This window comes from Tympanuchus pallidicinctus, unplaced genomic scaffold, assembly GCF_026119805.1.
Source record: "Tympanuchus pallidicinctus isolate F22 unplaced genomic scaffold, pur_lepc_1.0 scaffold28, whole genome shotgun sequence".
NCBI lineage: Eukaryota > Metazoa > Chordata > Aves > Galliformes > Phasianidae > Tympanuchus > Tympanuchus pallidicinctus.
The window spans coordinates 808767-827833 of NW_026294745.1; the positions used below are offsets into that span (position 1 = coordinate 808767).

General features: G+C 52.2%; 1 protein-coding gene across 2 annotated transcripts in view; it reads left to right on the top strand.

Annotated features, from left to right (window-relative positions):
• The first annotated feature begins 3335 nt into the window (after nucleotides 1-3335).
• Nucleotides 3336-19067, top strand: part of CORO1C (coronin 1C) — a 39353-nt gene continuing 23621 nt past the window's right edge. Inside the window, exon 1 of one of the 2 annotated variants that reach the window (XM_052691305.1) lies at nucleotides 3336-4740. In XM_052691305.1, the coding sequence (XP_052547265.1) occupies nucleotides 3651-4740 (1090 nt within the window). In that variant the 5' untranslated portion in view covers nucleotides 3336-3650. Of the gene's footprint in view, nucleotides 4741-10302; nucleotides 10437-19067 lie in introns of those variants that run through there. The other variant, XM_052691307.1, reaches the window with a different exon arrangement.

Sequence of the window (19067 nt, forward strand, 5' to 3'; positions counted from 1 at the left end):
ATTGTGGGAAAACCTTTAAAGCAGTGACACGAACGCTACCTCTGTTCCTGCCAACTTGTAATTGTGGCTTGTTTGGGTTTTTAAAGGCTTTTCCCACCATGCTGACTGTTATCTGAAGGCGTTCCCTTACTGTTAGCTGTGATCTCCTGGAGGAGCAGTGCTGGGCTGTCCTGCACTGTGTGCTCTTGCTGTAATGTCAAGTGAAGGAGTGTGAAGCTGTGTTCGTACCGACTGTGATCCGTTGGCGTTGACCTTTGCTGCATGACCACGTGAATCGTCGTCGTCTCCTGTTGGTGATGGAGTGCATCCAGGTTGTGTTGCTGTGGAAGGTTCATCGTGCTCAGCTGGAGAGGTGCTGTGCCCTTTGGGTGTTTTTTGCTGTTGTCTTGGTTTGTGATGTCTCAGTGATGATGACCAACCAGTGAGTGGCCATGCACCGTAGTGATTCTCAATGTGTGATGCTGTGTTGGTGTCGTGGGGACCCTTTTTGGGCTGCTGGTGGCACACAGGACAGTGAAGTTATTCCCTACCTGGTGGGGAAGGGCAGCGCCTGGCTGCCCGGCTGCCTGCATTCCATTTGCAGTGTGGAGCAGGCTGGGGTCAGACCAGAGCTCACAGGGCTGAGATGGCAAACAGATGCTCTTGGAACTCCCAGGCTGAGAGTGAGCCCCAAACCTCTAAAATCCTGTAGAGCCCCATCAAAGCCATTCTTAACGATCCTCTCATTGAGGTGAGGGAAAAGCAGGACTGTGAACTGTCATTCTCAGCCCACGTTCATCAAAACTTCAATGGCTTGAGAAAAGGGAGCTGTGTGCTTTGCTGTCCTACATGCCCAGAATTACCCTTTTTCAAGGCTGTACTTTTTTATACTAGCAGTGTGAGGAGTTGTAAGGACTGGGAATCAGTGAATAAATGTCCCTTTTTAAAGGGTCTTAAATTCCCCATGCATTTTAAGGGCATTTTTCCTATTTCTCCCACAAACCATCATTTGAAGCAGAGCTCCTACATGTGGGGCCCTGGAGGAGACACGTGGGGCTCTGCCTCCTGTAGGGCTTGGGAGAACACGTGTTTATACAGATGCTGATGCCCACTGCCATCACCAAGAGCTTGGTGGTGCCACCAATGGCACTGCCATCAGAAAGGTGCGCTGTGCCATCCCAGGGGGGTTTGTAGCCCAATCCGTGATGCTCACAGGCTTGGATGTGTTTGCATGAGAAGGTAGATGGTTTGCTTTTGTTTTCCACGTATCGTAATCGTTCTTTTACAATGGAGTGCCTTACGACTAGTTTACAAATACTGTGTATTTACGCTGAGCTGTTGGACTCTGCTGTTTGCTGTTCATTTCTTGGTGCTTTTGGTGTATCCGGTGGCATTGAACTGCTGCCACTTCCTCCAGCCCCTCTCAGCCCTTCCCCATTTCATTGCTGCCCAGGGGGCGCACAGCAAACTCCTGCCGCAACCCAAACCCATCCCCGTCCCAGTGGAAGACCCCAAACGGGGCCCTGTTCTCCCACCTGCTCCCCATTGGGTTGGCTCAGCAGCTGCGGGAGGAGAGCGAGGGGAGGGCGCTGTGCCGCGTCCAGTGCTCCGCTGTCCCCTCTGCTAACGACGTTCTTTTTATTCCATTGTATTTCTCAAGTCTGGTTTTATATTTAAATCAGCCGTATCTTTTGTACTGTGCGTCGACGGTAGGGGATGCATAATGCACTTTTTTTTTTTTACTTTTGTTTGTACAAACGTTCTGTATATTGTATGTTCCTTCTTGTGAGAAAAATAAACTTTTTTTTTTTTTTTTCCCCTTTTACAAATAAGCTTGGCGGTGTTTTTGGAGGTGGAGAAAGAACGGGCGCAGCTGTATCCTCACTGTGCTTGGTTACGTTCTCCCTGCCCTGCTGCGAGGGTGCAGCGTCAGGAGCACAGCTGAGCTACGGCGTGGGCACGACTGTGGGTTTTTAAGGAGGAAAAAAAGGGGTACGAGGCAGGGATTTCTCTTTTCAGAGCTGTTGGGCTGGGTGCGAGGAGCTGCCCTGGGGTCCCCCCAGGAAAACCTCCGCCCTGCTCCACGCCGGCAGCCCTTGCCCAGCACCCACCGCGTTTTTGCCTTTAAAGGCAAACAGAGAGCGGTGCCGCACGCCTGCGAGGAGCCGGGTGCTGCTCTCGCTCTGGGAGCTGCATCAGGAGGAACATGTCAGTGTTTACCTTGGCAGGGAAGCAAAGCACAGGGCTGGAGATGCTCTCTGGCTTTGGCGCACTGTGCTGAGTGCCTCAATAAGTCCTTAACCCCCACCAGAAACGGGTGCTTTGGGGAGGTTTTCTGCATCGCGTTTGCTGCGGGCTGGAATTGCTGCGTGCAGGGCGAGGCGCTGATATGTGCGTGCAGAGCTCACGGGGGGGAAAGGAAGCCCTGGGCTCGTGGCATCTCCACGGCAGTGCTTTGCACGCACGAAGCTGTGCACTGGGGCGGCACTGGGAGTGGAGGTGAGTTTGTTCCTCTTCTGATTGAGCGTCACTTTTGGCAGCGCCATGCTGGCCGTGGTCGGCGCTGCATCCTGTTGAGGACGTTGCTATGGCGAAATCACATCTGCAGTGACGTGAGGACTCGGTGGGGCTGAGACTTCTCAGTGTGTTCTGCCCCAGCGCATCCTTATGTGGGACCTGAGATTTTTAGCCCCTTGCCCCGGCTCTGCAGGAAGAGCTGGGTAGCAGTGCTGTGCCTCCATTGAGCATCTCCCGTGGGCTGGAGATGAGCCCGAAGCTCAGGGTGAGGACTCTTATCTGTAGGAGAGAGAAAATGATGAGTTTGCTTTTGATACGATTTTGATATGCTCTGCCACGTCCCTGTGAAGGGCTGTAAGGAGTGGGAGCGCAGCGCCGGCTCAGTGCCCTTTGGGCCAATTTGGGAGTTTTTCTGCATCCCTCGTTGGGATCCCGCCCCAGGGCAGCACTGCACCATAAAAGGCAAAGCGCTGGGGACGCGCTGGGATGGAGCCCAGTGCCAGGCACCCGCTCCCCCCGTGGCCGAGCTCCTGGAGCTCGCTTGGCAACGGTGGCCACATCCGAAGGGAAGAACTTTTGAGCTCACAGCACTGTTTTGAGAAGCACCCAGCACATCCGTAGGGATTTTTGCTAAGTTATGCTTTGGAGTCTCCTATAGGAAAATTGTTTCTGAGCGTGGCTGCCGTTGAGCCCCGCTGTTAATGATGCCACAGAAACTCCCTTAGCACTGAGCCGTCCCTGCGTTCACTGCAGCCGGCCCGGCCCTCCTGGGGGCCCTGCGCCAGCACTGCTGCGTCCCAGCGAGCAGCAGGAGGGCAGCAGCTACGGGGTGAACCCAGCGCTCCTGCTAAAGGGTGACCCTGCCCTGGCGTTGGGCCTGACCCCAAAATCACTGAGAGCAGAGGGGAGCGAGGAGCTGTGACTGCTGGGGAAAGGAGGAGAGAGCCTGGAGGAGGATGCGAAAGGAGCGCTGCCCATAAAGCACCATGGGGCAGCACGTGGTGCGGTGATGGGCACTGCGCAAGGAGCGACCCCGGGCCCTGCGCTAGGAGCTGTGCCATGCCAGCGGGCAGCCACGAGGTTGAGAAGCCCCCACGGCGCCAGCACTGAGCAAGGAGAAGGCAGTGAGCCCTGGTGGAAGCGAGGCGCTGAGCATGGCAGCCTCCACCTGGCAGTCCTGTGGATATTTACGGGATGACACAAGCCAGGCACGAGGCACAGACTGCGCCACGTCCCGGGGAGGTTCGGCAGTAGCACGCCAGGAGTGCAGCCCACAGCCTCTCCAGCAGGGCCTGGGTGCCACGATCCGGGCACACTGCCCCACCATGAGCTCTGCGGGGATGGAAGGAGAAAGCCCTCCGAAGGTCTATGAGATGCAGGTGGGGCAGCGGCGGGCCGGCAGCGGGCGCACGGTGAGGCCGGTGGTGTACAGGCTGGAGGAGAGCGAGTATCGGCGGCTGCTGAAGGAGGCAGAAGAAGGCCCCGAGGAGGACTGGGAGCCTGAGAATGAGGGGCTCGGACCGCAGGAGGGCTGCCCAGGGAATGGGGTGACGGCGAGCCCCAGGCTCCATCGGATTGATGTCCTGCGGGGAGCCCCACTGATCCGCTCGTACTCGGAGAGCAGCGTGGAGCTGCGGGTGGCGAGCAAAGCGCCGGACTGCTCCACGGAGGGTGGCAAACCCCGCGTCCCTGCCAGGTCAGACAGCTTTGAGCTGATGGATTACATCCTGCAGAGCAGGCAGGAGGCGGGGGCACCGCTGTCCCACAGCCCCCGAGACGGATTCATGCAGGTGTTGGGCTTTGCACCGTGCCAGAACGGAGAGGATGGGCAGCTCACAAAGAGCCGGGCGGCGAGAGATGCTGGTAAGCTTACAAGGCAGAACAGCACCCAGATGCCGGAGAACAAGGAATGGCTTGGAGCAGATGTGGATATGGAGATGCTGGAGTCATACAGCCAGAAAAAGTCACCTCCGGCCCCACCGGCCAGGTCACACAGTAAGGAGAGCCTGGCACTGAGCATGAGCAAGACCGTAGCACTGAGCGAGGCACTGCTGGAGCCCTGCAGCCCTGCGGCCCGGCCAGGGGGGAAGGAGCCAACAGGAGGGGGCCCAAAGGAGCAGGGGAGGAAGAGCGAGGAGGAGGAGGAAGAGGAGGAGGAGAAAGTGCTCAAAGTTGCCGATGCGAAGAAAACCTTTGAGAAGGCGAAAGCAGAGGGGAAGGCAGCAGCTAGCAGTGCCCGGAAAGGTGAGGGGGACAATGGGGGGAGTGGGACACAGGTCTGCAAAATGGGTGGAAAGGGGTCAGTGGGGTGAGGGCTGCGGGGCAAGGCTCCATCCTGCAGAGCTGTGGTTGTATCAGGGACGGAATTCTGGCAGGTGCCAGTGGAACTGCTGTGTGAGATGGGGTTTTGCTATGTCATGGCTCTCCTGGAGCCTTTGGTGCAATTAGTAAATGAGTGCCACGTCTAGTTCAGATGATTTCATGAACAGATCTAACATAAGAGTGACTGCACGGTACTTTTTCACGCTTTCACCTGTCCTTCTTTGTCTCTCTGCACACTGGGTGATCTGATATCAGTTTAATTACGGTGTAATCAGCAGGTATTGTCATCTCCGGGTTCTTTTTTCCTGTGCTGGGACTTGGCTGGGTGAGTGCAGGAGAATGACATCAGTTGGAAGCCGTCCCCCTGCAAAGCTGTGAATAAGTGAGCTGTGCTGGGATTTTAGCAGTGAAACAGAAACAGGAAGAGGTTAGCAGTGAGTGTGCTTGAGGACGTGTCGGACAGTGATGGTGAAGCTGCACCTTCGGCGTTCTGACAGTCTGCAATTGGGGATTTCCTTATAAAGGAAAATAAATGTCAGGGCGCAGGAAATCTGTGCTGGCTGGGAATGGAGTAACGCTGTTATTAAAAGCCAGGAGCAGTTACCCCACAGGGCCGGGCGCCCCAGGGGGCAATCACACTGAGATGAGAGCCCTCCTGGGGTGGTACAGAACAGGGGGGAGAGTTCTGTTCCTGCAGCCCATTGAGCAAACCTGCTGCCGAGCTCACATCTTCCCCCGCCTCGCGCTGCACAAGGACATCTCGCTTCTGCGTACCGCCGTGTGATGCCTTTCTTATACCTCTGATTTTTCCAGCACCTTTGGCCCAACTTGATCCTAGACAGCAGGGAGAGAAACAGAACGAGATGGCAAAAGGCTTCCAAACTGGTTGACTAATGAGGACAAGACTGGGCTGTGGGATGTGTGACGCGGAGACCCGCAGCGCCCAGCCCTGCTCACAGCCCTGCTCACAGCCCCGCTCACTCCCTACTGCCTGCCTGATTTTTTCCTGCTATTCAGAATGATAGGAAGTGTCAGTCCTGGGATATCCATGTTGTAAATAAAATACAGCTTGCTTTTTTCATTACTGCTATTTTGTGTGTGTGTGCGTTCTGCTTTCTTATCTCTCTCCCATGTTCAGTCATCTGGTGTAGTGGAGATAGCAACAAAGAAAAATCCCATCTGATTGCTTTGTGGCTATTTGGTGTCCCGACAGTTTAGTTAGGTGTGGGGACCACCAGTCTTTTATTGCAAAAGAAATGAGGAAAAAGGAAAATATATGATGTGATCATAGAATGGTTTGAGGCGGAAGGGACCCCCAAAGCCATCTGGTCACAGTGCTGCAGTGCACAGGGACACCCACAGCTCCAGCAGTGCTCACAGACCCGTCCCCTGACCTTGGGTGTCTGCAGGTCCAGGCCTTTGAGTGATCCTGGATGGAGAAGAAAACTATAGGAGGAGAAAACCAAGCTCAGATTTAATATAAAGATCAGCCCCGGCTGTAAAGCTGGGCAGCACTGTGTTCTGTGCCTTTCCTATGGAGCTGCTGGAATGGATGGCTGTGACATCTCTATTGCTACACATAACGTGTGTGAGAGCGTGCATATGTAGTAATAGATGTGCTTTATCAAATGTGTGTTAAATCATTCATAGAGGCAGTATGAATTATGGATAATGCCATGGCCTAATGCTCATGTGCAGGGATGGGGCCACGCGGAGGTGGGCAGAGCTAAAAGTGGGGGGCTGTAGCTCCTCAGCCCTACTTTCACTCACTCATTCTCCTTTCCTTCTGTCCGCATCACTGATGTGCTCTCACATTTCTCCCTTTCCTAGCTGTTATTCCACAAACCTGACAGAACACATTGTTCATGTAGGCTTTGCTCTGTGATTCCACAGCTCCCCTTTCTGGCCGAGGACTGAATAAAAGGGATTTGCTTGCATGGTCCCGAGGTCTGAAGGCTGAGCTGGGATGGGTGGGCCAGCACCAAGAAATGCCTCAGAACCACTGTGCCTTGCTTTGGGTGGCCGTTGAGGCGTCCCTTAAAAATAAAGCTTGTGCAATGGCTAGAGCTGCTCTTGCCAACGTGTGCCCATTGGTCTCTGGGAAGTCCAAAGGCTTCAAGAAATACGGTGGACACAAATGTCCTGAACAAGCTGTATAGTTGGGGTGCCCACAGTCCCAAACTCTCCTGTCTGGTGTATTTTGTGTGACTTAGCAGTTAAGCTGCAAAAATGAGACTTTTAAATTGTTGATCTCTCTAAACCCTCCGTAAGCCGTTTTCCTTCATTCAGAATATATTTAGCCACGAGGATTTGGGCAAATTGAAATGTTTGTAACAAATGCATCCCCCAAGTGACTTCCTAGAGACTGCTTGGCTGGGCTGCATCCATCAGGGATGGCTCTGCCCTGCCCTGCCCTTAGGAGCAGCTCAGGCCCCCGTGGAGGCAGCAGGCAGTCTGTGCCACCCTATTTTCCATGTTCTAATGTCTCATTTATAGCTGTCTTAAGCACTTATTCTTTCAGTGGGATGCCCGGGGGAGATGCACTCCTGAGGTTTGCTCCTGATGCTGCAGCTGATTTCGCGCTGTGCTGCGAGCAAAGCAATTTTCCAGCAGCGCTGAGAGTCACAGCTCTGGGCAGATGATGAGGAGCAACGCTCCAGAGCTTTGCAAATAGCCCTGTGTGCCTCCTGGTGTTGCTTTCTTCACCTTTTCTGAACTAAAACGAGCATCGCTGCGCTGGCAAGGAGCGTTGTGGGCTGTATTGAATGTGTTACTTATAAGGCGTGTCGGGATCGCCGCGGTGATTTATTGCACCGATGGAATTGATGCATATTTGCAAGCAAGCTAAATTTAGCTGCTGACCTAAGTTCCAGAGATGGAGTCTGGAGCCACGGTGCTGTTTCCGTATAAAGGCTGTGAGACAGACTCGGCAGCAATTGTGCATCCGTGTAGCAGGGGGCAGGATAGGTGAGATGGCTGAAAGCAGCAGAACATGCTTCTGAGTTAATTGTGATTTTTTCCTGCAAAATTTAATCACTGGGTGTGTTAGAGCTTCTAAAATAGAGGGACAAACTTTGTTGTCGGATCCCTTGTAGCTGCAAGAATTTGGTAATAGGATATTTTCCTTTAGAAAACTTAGAATTTGTGACATATTTTGACAAGCTGTTAGGCTCGGCTGTAATTTATGTACGGTTTGTTAGAATGATTTCATTCAGCTGAAGTGATGAAGATTACTGTTTACAGAGGAACCAGAGAGCGTCTGTAGAACCTTGGCCATCCTTTTCTGTTGGTGAAGGCTTCAGCCCGAAATTTCTGTCATTTCTTCATCGCCTTCTATGGTATTCTGTTGGGATTGACACGGCTCATTAACACAGGTCAGGGGCCGAGTGATCTTTGGAGTGTTTTCAGCCAAACTCTTAATGTAACACCAGTGAAAATCCAACAGGTATCGCTTCCTTCTGAGTCAGAGCGAGTGATTCTTCCAGCCATGTGTCGAGTGAGCTGCCCTGCACAGGGAGCGCAGAACACGTCGCTCAGGGCGGTTATTGCAAGGGCTGTGCTCTGGTTGGATTACTCAGGGCAAATTTCACTTGGTCCCCTCTGCATATCACTCATCATAGAGTCACAGAATGGTTAGTGCCAGAAAGGACCCCCAAAGGCCGTCTGTTCCCACTGCCTGCAGTGCAAAGGGACACCCACAGCTCCAGCAGTGCTCACAGCGCCGTGCCCTGAGCGTGGCTGTGTGCAGGGATGGGGCAGCACCAGCTCTCTGGGCACCCTGTGCAGTGCCTCACTGCCCTCAGTGTCAAAACTTCTTCCTTATACCCAATCTAAATCTCCCCTCTTTTAGTTTCAAACTGTAGGTAGATGCCAACACCTCACCTGGTTTCTGTTCTAAGCCGTGTGTGGTGTTGGGTACCTTCCACCTTGCCTGTTGCATTTCAGACCAGAGTAATGATTAAAACACCACATCCTGAGCTAAAAGGAGCTATACACATGCAAGATCATGTTATTATCAGTACCATTATCCCCTTGCATGAGCAGCTTCAATCAACTTTTACCCCAGATGCTCAATAGGTGCAGCACAGCGATGGCAGCGGGACGGCGCTGGTCACTGACTCATTGTATGACCTTCACTGAGTCACGTACCTGGATGGAAAACATGAATCACCATCCAAACCCATTAAACTGCAGATTACCTACAGGTCTGCCCCCTGTAGGGCTGCCACGCTGCTTTTGTTTTCCTTTTTTTTCAGATTTCAAGAGATTATTTGTGTGATGAGGGCTGAGCTCTGGGGAGGAAGACATTAATTTCATGTTAACTGCTGCCAAGGGTGGGAGCCGGCCGGGATGCAGCTCTGATCTCGAGGTCTATCGTTTTGTCCCAAGATGCTGCTGGGTATGAAATGGAGATTTTCCTGCTGGTTGGCTGTTGGACTTGTGTAGAAGTTCAGCAAACATTCAATGGCGTTTGCTGGTTGAATTTGTAGTCGAGGCATACGTCGCTTCCTCGCTTCACACACACGCAGCTCGGAGGCTTTCTGCAGGCCCTTCACATGGGAAGAAGCGGCTCTCATCTCCCCACAGCCACCTCACCCAGCTCTGCACCACACAGAGAGGAAGCCACGGGTGTGCCGCTCCCCTGCACAGCCAGGCCCCTTAACCACATGCAAACAGATTCACCAATATTGGCTGAAACGCACGAGGAAGCCGTGCAGCCTCAGGTTTTGGCCATGTATGGTAAAAACAGCGCGGCCCAATGTGCCCACAGGAGCAAAGCTGTGGGCAGCCCCACACCAGCATCCCCAGAAGGGCTTCGCTTCCAGCTTCTGTCTGGTTTTACAGCAGCTGGGTGCCCACTGATGAGCCTGTGCGACCCAACGAGGTGACGGCTGATTTCAGTGTGGAATTATTGGGTCCATTCGGTGTTTTTGTTGAGAGCAAACCAGCCTGGGGGTTTGTGACAAGCTGTTGGCTCTGGCTGTGCTCTGCTAACACAAGGAGCTCCAGAAACCTCTGTGCACCTCTGCCTGCTGTCTGCTTGCGTGTTTTAGCTTAAAGCACAGGGTAGGCCTTGTTGTCACCAGATCAAGGAGCTGTGTGTGACAGAGCAGAGCTGTCTGTGAGGGAAGAGGCCTGGGGGCAACCTGTGGGCAGCCTGGGGAGCAGTGGGCACTGCTGTGGGTACTACTCCAGTGGGAGACCAGGCACTGATGGAAGGGACCGAGAGCCTGAGGGGAGCAGCATTGCTTCTGGCACTGCCATGAACCACGAAGGCAACAACCAGACCCTCGCCCACCCCTAACGCACAACTGCCCGCCGCTCCCTGCAGCCCCACGGCTTTTAGCGGCGTCAGTCAGCAGAAGGGTGGGAGACACAGAGCGCGCGACCACGCGTGGATGCGAGCGCCGCGTCGCCATTGGCAGAGACTCCTGCCACTCATCCGAGCAGGGGGAGAGGGGCGTGGCTACGCCGGCGGGAGGCGTGGCCACGAGGGGGCGGAGTCTGCGCCCGCTGCGCCGCGGTCAGTCGGGCGGTGGCGGCGGCGGAGGCGGCAGTGGCGGAGGGGGATCCGCCGGGCTGAGGAGCGGACGCGGGGAGGCGGCTGAAGGATCGCGGTGCGCGGGGGCGGCGGGAGGGGAACCGGGGACGGCGGTGGGTCGCCCGCTAGGGTGGAGGCGGCGAAGTTGGGGCGGCCGTGCCCGCGGCGAGGCGGTAGGGCCGGGCCCGGGCCGAGCCGGGCGGCGAGGGCAGGCGGGGCCGCCCAGAGGGAGCAGCCGGTGGCCGCGGGGGATGCTCGGGCGGGGCCCTTCCTTCTTGGGCCCTTCCCTCAGAGGCGGCTGTCAGCGCCCGGGGCCTGCGGGGGAAGCGCCCTGGGAGCGCGGGCGGTTGCAAACCGCGGTTTCTCGCCGCTCGCCTCCTTATTAGGTAGCGAAACGCTCCGGCACCGCCGCGGTTCCGGCATCCGGCGGAGCGCTGCCGGGCTGGGGCCGCCCGCTGGGTGCCGGCAGCGCCCGCTGTGCCGCCCGGCTCGGCTCGGCTCGGCACAGCCGCCCTTTGTCCCGATGCCGGCTGCCCCGGGCTGTGCCCCGCCGCCGGGCTTTGTTGTTGAGCACGGGCAGCAGCACGCCGAGGGCCGGAACGCTGCTTGTCCGCGCCTCTGCCGTCAGCTGCCGCTCTGCTGCGCTGCACAGAAAGCCTTCTGACATGCATAAGCATCCCTCTGTTGTGCCTTCATCCAGACAATGTGCTGCAGGAGACAGCTTTCTCTCTGTTGTTTGTTGTTTTTTTGTTTGTTTCTCTCCAATCTATCTAGAAACAAAAGTATAACTGATTGATGCAGTTCTATTGTGGAGGGTGAGTGCTGTGCATCGGTGTGGGTTTTTTGTTCCCAGCTGTAGTTGCAGGCTGTGTGTCGGAGCATGCCCATTCAGCCCATTCATGCAGCTGTGCCGTGGATTAGACCCAGCAAGAAGGATGGCAGCGATGTGGAGGAGTGACATTTGCAATGCAGCACTCTGCGGCGCGCTTTCCACTTTGCCAGTAGCAGCTCTGCTTTCATTTCAAGCTGGGCTATACCCAAATTGCTCTCTGTGTTGCTTACTCCCCCTCGTGCCTTTATAAGCACACAGGGCTGTGTTCGACCCCATTGAATCACCCTCTGCTCCAGGGGAAGAGCAGATTCCTGTGCACTCATTGACAACGCTGTGTTGCAGCTGATAGTTATGTTTGCTGCAAACTGTGCAAGCAAAGGTAGCAGATGAAGTGCTGCTGTGATGAAGTCAGTGTGTGTTTGGCAGTAATTTTTCAGTGGTCGCTTGTAGCCTTGCATAGAGATCGCTTTAATCAGCACTTTGTGTCTCTTTTATGTGTGCTGTTGGCACCACCATGTCTTCTAGCGAGCTGCCTTTCAAACATCATTGTGTTTTTCAAGTTAAATCTTCATGCTTATTGCATCTGTCACTTCTGGGATGCACTCCAAGCAAAAGGCAGATTCAGTGTAATGGCAATGGGATGGAATGCACAGAAGGGTAAAATATCAGCCTTCTTCAGAGATACGGCAGAGGGCTGGGAGAGGTCCGCACTCAGTGGCTGCTTCATGCATCACACTGAACTTTAATGGTAGAGACTTCAATGACTGTGTCATAAAACGGCTCATTACAGCATAAAGTTGTGTGTCAGTAGTAGGAGAATTTATGTTAATGTTTTTAATTTGGTTATTGATTGCCGGGAAATATAATTAGCTCGGATGCCAGCTTCCTAGTTGGAAGACATGAGCAAAACACTTCCTGGCCTGGGTTTTCGCCTCGGTGAGGTCATCGCTGCACCACTCCCAGGGCCAGGAATGTCCTTTTCTGCAAGCTTGCAGGCACATTTTCTCTTGGCTTTAAAAACGTGGTTTTGTTTGTTTTGGTTTTGTTTTCCTGAGGGCTTTGGTGATAATCTCAGCCCTCCTGTAAGGATGCGTTGGAGCAGAACTCGCTGAGGATTTGAAGCGCCCCAGTTTCAGCATTACAGGGCACAGGCATAAGAATTATATGTCTGTGCTCTCTTTTAGTTCTCTCCCTGCAGCCTCCCCCGCTTAGAACTTCGGGTCAGAAAGGCTTTGGACTGAGAGCTGTGTCTCAGGACAGATGGGGGTGAGTGCTGACGGTTCCAGATGTGCACATGCAGGTAGGGATGGCTTTCTGCTCTCTCTACCTGCTGTTAGGATTTTCTCATTCTGTTTTTCCCATCTGAGTAATAACACAAAAATGGATTCCTTGAGTTGTTCTGAGGTCTGGCTGCTCAGCAGGCGACTTCACTTCAGGGTGATGCTGGGGTCAGCTCACCCAGTGTGAAGGGTGCTCCTCTGCAATAGGCATGGTGAAATTCTTCCTGGTTACAGCATCATGGCATTCATTCTGCTGTAAATGAGCCTTGTAGTTTTACGTGGTGAGTAAAAAACGGTCGGAACGAGCAGCAGGATATGGCTGGAGGTAGTGATTGGGCGTGAAATGGAAGGTGACTGTTTAGGCACTGCTGCGTGCTTGTTCAGATAGATTATTTTTCTTTACACTTTTGCCATGCAATCCTTCATGCTAATAAGACAGATGTAATCTCTTAACAGCGGTCATCCTTCTAAGAGGTCACCAAGTGCTCCTGAACTGGGGCAGACCTGTGATGGAATACCGTAACAGCTCTAAAATCCAGCTCTGCAGGGCAGGAGCTAGCAAGGAGCTCAACAGAAATCAGGAAAATGGTGTCTGTTCCTCACGGGGAGGAAGCCATCAGTTCTGTCAGAGCCTGTCTGCCTGGTGCCCTGCGATAGAAGAGGTCTCCCTGCCTCAGAGGTGACAAAACACAACGTTGTTTATGGTTTAGATACCAAGGAGGAATTGTCTGCATAGGAGAAAGGATGATTCCTTCAGCGTTATCGCTTTGTTTCTTCATCAGTGTTGCTTTCTCTTTTTTTCTTTTCTTTGCTGATAACAAGCAATGGATGATAAGTTTCTCACTATCAGCGTGTGATGGCTGTGCTGAGGTCTGGGTTCGGAGGGGGAAGCCGGAGGTGGTTGGCTCAGTTACAGCACTGCCGCTTGGCACTGAGCTGGGCCTCCTGATTCGTCTTAATTGGGTTTTCCTTGGTTTCCATTTTAATAATTTGATTTGGAAAAGCAGTGGAAATAACATTAGAGTAGTGGTGGGGTCTGACTTAAAGTGATTACGTCGAGCCTGATGCTGCTAGTGCATCTCGGCACACCGACTGCAATCTTCTGCAGCTTCAGCCATTTGTGATGAAGTCAGTCATCTTTTGGAAGGTTCTTGTTTTTTCTCATGGCTCTCCAGAATAGGTGCAAATTATCCCCACATCTTGGCTGGCCGGAGCATCTTTGTCTACATTCCATATGTGCCCTGGTACTGCGTTCCACCTGCAGCTCCAGGATCTGGGATTTTGGGTCGTCCGAGTGCTCTGCGATGTGGGAACTCGGTCCCTGTTCTGCATGTAGTTGCCATAGTGACTGTGCTCTCCGGTCCCTGGGAAGCTCTTGTTTATGTCACGTAAATGCATCAAGTGCCACCTTGTAATGCTGCATCTGGCAGGATTCTCTTTCTGGGATTTGACATCCTCTGGTCCTGCACATTTGGATATTGGGTGTGTGTCAGGCACAGTCAGCCAGACTGATAATGGAGATAATTAGCACCACCAGGGATTAGCAGGCAATAACGAAGCTGGAGTAATCGCTCTGCCCCCTAGGAGCTGGCTGGTTGCTCAGCACAGAGATGGCCATGGGCACACATGTGGCAAGGGCAGCAGTGCTGGTGTCTCAGAGATATTTCTAGATACAGTTTTTCCACTCATTGGAAGTACTCAAGCCACTCACAGTCACTCAGTGCATGCTGCTATCCTGAACACACGGTGGTTTGGGGTGTACACTTGGAGTTGGCTTGTGGTTAGCATTGCAAATGTTTCTCGTTTCCGGATGGGAAATGAGAGGTCATGCATTGTGCTGGGCTCCTCAGGTTGAGGCTGGGCAGCTCTGCTATTTGCAGCAGCACAGGTCACAGTGTGTGCAGGTAGATGGCCATTCGCACCCTGAGCTGCTCAGCTCATTTCATACTGTGTGACTGATGGAAGCACTGCAGTGAAGAATGGAGTCAGTGGCCGCAGAGCTGCCTTGTTCAGAATTGGAGGAGGGTTAATTGAATTTATTTATTTTTTTTTTTTTTGAGTTTTCAATGGTCCTGGGGTGGGGGGGAGGGGAGAGTAATTTTCATTTCTGATCTGCTGAGGTCAGTTTGCAAGGCAGGAAGAAATGGGGAGCCAGCTGCCAGACACAGCCCTGCCTTGGTGCAGCATGGCGTGGAGGCACAGCTGTCCTTGCTCTGAGCTGTGTGTTGTGCCTTCAGCATTTCTTTTCCTGGCCCCAGCCATCTCTGGAGCGATTCGTTCAGGTTCTGCACAGCTTCTCCCAATGCAGCCCGGATTCTGCCCCCTGTTTCACCATGCTTTAGATGCTCGTGTGTTATCTGTGCACTCCTTGCTTCGCTCCCTGATGTTTCTCTGGGGGCAAAGGTTATCTCTTGGTTCCTTTTATGTAGTGCTTGCCACATTGGTCTACAAGGGGAGCTCTGAGGCACTACGAAGGATCACATGAAAAGCAGCTGGGGCTTATCTCGACGCGATGCTGCCTGTTGTTTTGGCTGTTCCTCCCGCAGTGCTGTAAATGCCACAGGAGCTCTGTCGGAGGGTTGAAAGCTGAGGTTGTGCGTGCGGTAACGTGACTGTCGAGACAGCAGGTAGGTAAAGCTTAAAGGTCACCAGGGGCTGTGATTCCTGCCTGCCTTGCCCGAGGCCAGGCTGTGCCAATGTCTCTGCTGCCTGTGCCAGACATTGGGTCCATGAGCAGAGCTGCTGTAAGACAGAGAAGCTTAAACTCAGCCCTTGGTTAAAGCAAGCATCGGAGTGGCTGTAGTTGGTACTGTGGGACAGGGATCTAAAATTGATTTGGCAGATTGACCTTATCACTCTCTACAGGTAGGTGGGGGTCAGCTTCTTCTCACAGGTAACAGCTGTAGGACAAGAGGTGATTAAGTAGCCTTAAGTAGCACCAGGGCAGTTCATGTTGGACAGTAGGAACAATTTGTGCTCCAGAAGAGTGGTCAGGCACTGGCACAGGCTGCCTAGGGAAGTGGTGTGGTCAGTGTCCCTGGAGGTGTTCAAGAAACATGGAGATGTGGCACTGAGGGACACAGCTACTGGGCTTGGTGAGCGTATGGGGTTGGATTAGATGATATTGGTGGTCTTTTCCAGTGTTAATGATGCTGTGATCTAGCCCAACCCTGATTTCCAGTTACTCATTATGGAAATGGGACAGGACGACAGTGGCGCTCGCTGAATTACAGGCTGCTTGGCCAGAATTGCTGGCAGGACAGCAGATGGAAATCTGGAGAAGGACATGCCAGTTCCAGCTGTGGGAAGTGAGATTCATTCTGCAGCTTATTTGTCCGGTGTTAAAATCTGAAATGTGTTCATGTTTGTCCAACCTGAACCTTCTGTGTCTCCTCTGCTGAAGATACTGTCTTGCCTTTGACAATGATCGTAGATTGGCTTGGGTTGGAAGGGACCTCCAAGATCATCTGGTTCAATGGCTGGGCCGTTTGCAGAGGTCGGTCAGTCTGAGTCACACTTGGCAGCTCTGCTGTCCTGGCTGTGCTGAGCTGACGTTTCTGCTTTATTTCAAAGTGGTGAGGAATTTGCATCCCAGCTGCCTTCATGTTTATAGCAAAACACTTTCCGTGGGTCTGGGTTTCCTTGTGGGGCTCAGGCTGAGGTGCTGCGGGGTGCTTGGAGAGCACTTCATCCATGAGATAGGTTTTCTTCAAAGCATCTTCAGTGTTTGTAGTTCTGTGGTACATCTGGGCACTGTGACGTGTTGGAATTCAGGAGGAACAGAAAACGGTTCATCAAATCCTTTGGAGATTTCTCCTTTTGATGAATCTTTTTGGGTTTTAAGGTGTAATCCACGTAGCTATAAGCAAGGAGAAACAGCATAATGTTCCCAGTAATGTCTTAAGGCTACTGAAGTTCGACAGGAAACATGCTTACTTTAGAAAACACCGTGTTAATCAAATTACCTTCATGACCGCACTTTCTCTTGACTTGTGTGGAATGGGAAATGCTGCACTTGTTATTCTTTATGTTGGGCTCCCAGCTCCTGGGTGCTGCTTCTGTTTGGCCTCCAGGTTAGGTTCATCACTGAAGATGATGCATTCCTGCATCAGGAGCTGTTTTGGGTCCAGTGGATACTGATGAGCTCCTGTCGCACACAGGCTTAGGTTTGCAGTTTATTTCATTTGAGGACCTATGGTTGCTTCAAGCTGCAGGAGAAGATACAGTCCTTTCCTGCTGGTAGGGCTTAGCTGCCCTAGAGAAAAGCACTTGTGCCTTGGCTAATTAGCTGGGAATGGTGGGATGTGGTGGGCTTCTGCTGGATTGTGAGACTAATGGTTTGGTAAGAAATTAATGAAGGTCTGGTGGGGAAGAGCTCTTTCTGCACTCATAACAACCACCCTTAGCTGCTCCTGTGCTTTCAGCCGAAGCTCATCTCCCAGGTTAAAAGAAGGGAGAGGAAAAGCCTTGTGGTCTGTCATTCAGAAATACAAATGATCTCAGAAGAAGCTTCATGTAACCTTCAAGAGAGCAGCAGAATTCAGCAAATTGGAGTAGCAGCCTCAAACAGACTGGTCCTTCCCCGTTAGCTCTGCTGCACTGATAAGAGAACTAGGTCAGCTGTATGGAGCAAGCATTTGATCTGCATACTTCTCTTAACAGGGTTCCTTGGCTGTCAGAACAGGCTGGCTGACTTGCAGCTCTGCACAGGGGCTGTGCTCTCTGTCTTGTGTTTTCCTCAGGGGTCAGAGCGTGGTCTGAAGCCCTGTTGCCCTCTACTTTGTGGGTTATGCTGCTCTTACAGTTGAGGTGATGCACTCAGTCCCCAGGGGTGTAAGTAGCATCTTCCATCACACTGGTGTAATGTCTCTGGCTGAAGTTCATAGGGCTGTTGTTCAACACTGGAAGCGTAGTGCTTTCTCTTGGCAGTAGATGTTGTACAGTGTGCAAGGAAGCAATCTCTGGTGTTTATTCCAGTGGAGAAAGTGGAGGAGAAGGAAGGCTTTAGCAGAAGAGCATGGGGAAGGCACGTGTTATATGCCATTGTGAGATCTTGTCCTGGGTTTTAATGCCTTCTGCTTTGCTTTGCTCTCCCCTATCTTTGGTTATGACATGTTTTTCATTTTTAGTGATCCTTTTTGTCCAGTCTACATGAAATTGCTGTCATCCACGTATCCCCAGACACATCACTTATCAGTGCCTGTGGCATGACACAAGGTGTTACAAAAGATGCAGGCTAGGAAGGAGGTTTGGCTGGAAACTGCTGTTGGGATAGGCAGCAGGAGAGCACCTGCTGCAAATTACAGTGAATGGTGTAGTGTTAGAGTAAAGATTAAAGCTACAAAATAATGTGAGTAATAAGCTTGTGCACCCAAGAAGATGAAGATTTCCAGGTATGCAATTCAGGTGAAAATATCCACAGCATCCCTGCATGTTCTTGTGAGGAGCATCAGCCCCTGCATGGGGCCATGCTTCCCAACAGTGTGTGTGAGATGGGAGCGTTGGTACAGCTTTGAAAAACAGTGGTGTCAAGTATTTCACAGGTTAGAACTAGCACCTTGCACTTTGTCCAGGACTGCAATTCTAGCTTATTTCAAGTTTGGGTTGCGTTACATTTTTGAGTGTGCTGTGCTCCCCAGTTGAGATATAATCAAATTCCCTGGTAGTTTGTGGCTTGGGTTCCCATCCCAAAATAGAATCTTGCCAGTGGTATAACAGCTGGAAATTTCAGTATTGAGTTCAGATTGCAGCTTTTTGTCTTTAAAATGAAGTGAAATCAGATGGCAGAGTCTTGCTCAACCTAGACTAAAGTAACCAAAGACTGAAAATAATCTGTGCGCAAATATGATGTATTTTGGGATTGTGACCATCTGTAGTAGTGTACACCCTGCGCTTAAATAATTCTGAACATCTGAAAACAAAAGTTCTGTCAGCAGTGGGCTCAGTATGAATTGATTTGAAATGGTACACCACAGAGGTGATAGTGTGAAGTCAAACAGAGTAGGACTGAGTCAAGCGGTTCCCTTTCCTACCGGAGCTTTCATGCACTGTGGTAGGGCGAGCTGCAGTTTTTGTGGTCATGTGATTTCTTATTTTATTTTTTCCCCTCTGCTTCCCCCTGCCTAAATATGGCAAGACGTTATGAGACTGTGCCCATTGATTTTGCTCAGGAAGGGAGATGAGCTCCTGCAGCCTTGCTGGTGCTGTGCTGGTTCTGCACTCTGACTGCCGTTGTACATTGCAGCCTGTGCAACCCATCGTAGCCTGCCCAGCACTGCTTGCCTGGGTAACTCCTGCAGGTTGGCACGCTGCTTCGGGCTTAGTGATCCGTGCCCTTAAAATGATCTGGCAAGCTTTTCCTTTTGCTGGATGTTTCCTCTGAGATGTTCTTAAGGTGCTGTCCTGTGCAGTATGGTAAGGCTGTGAAGCATATGTCTGCAGGCAGATGTATGTTTGCACTGCACGCAGCACACATGCGTGGCTCACAGAGGATGTGCTGAGGTTGCACAACCCAGCACTCCAAGATGAAGAAATGCCATTGTGAGATTAGGAAATACCTGGGCAGTGCTCAGCTGCTCCCTTCCTCACGTGTGTT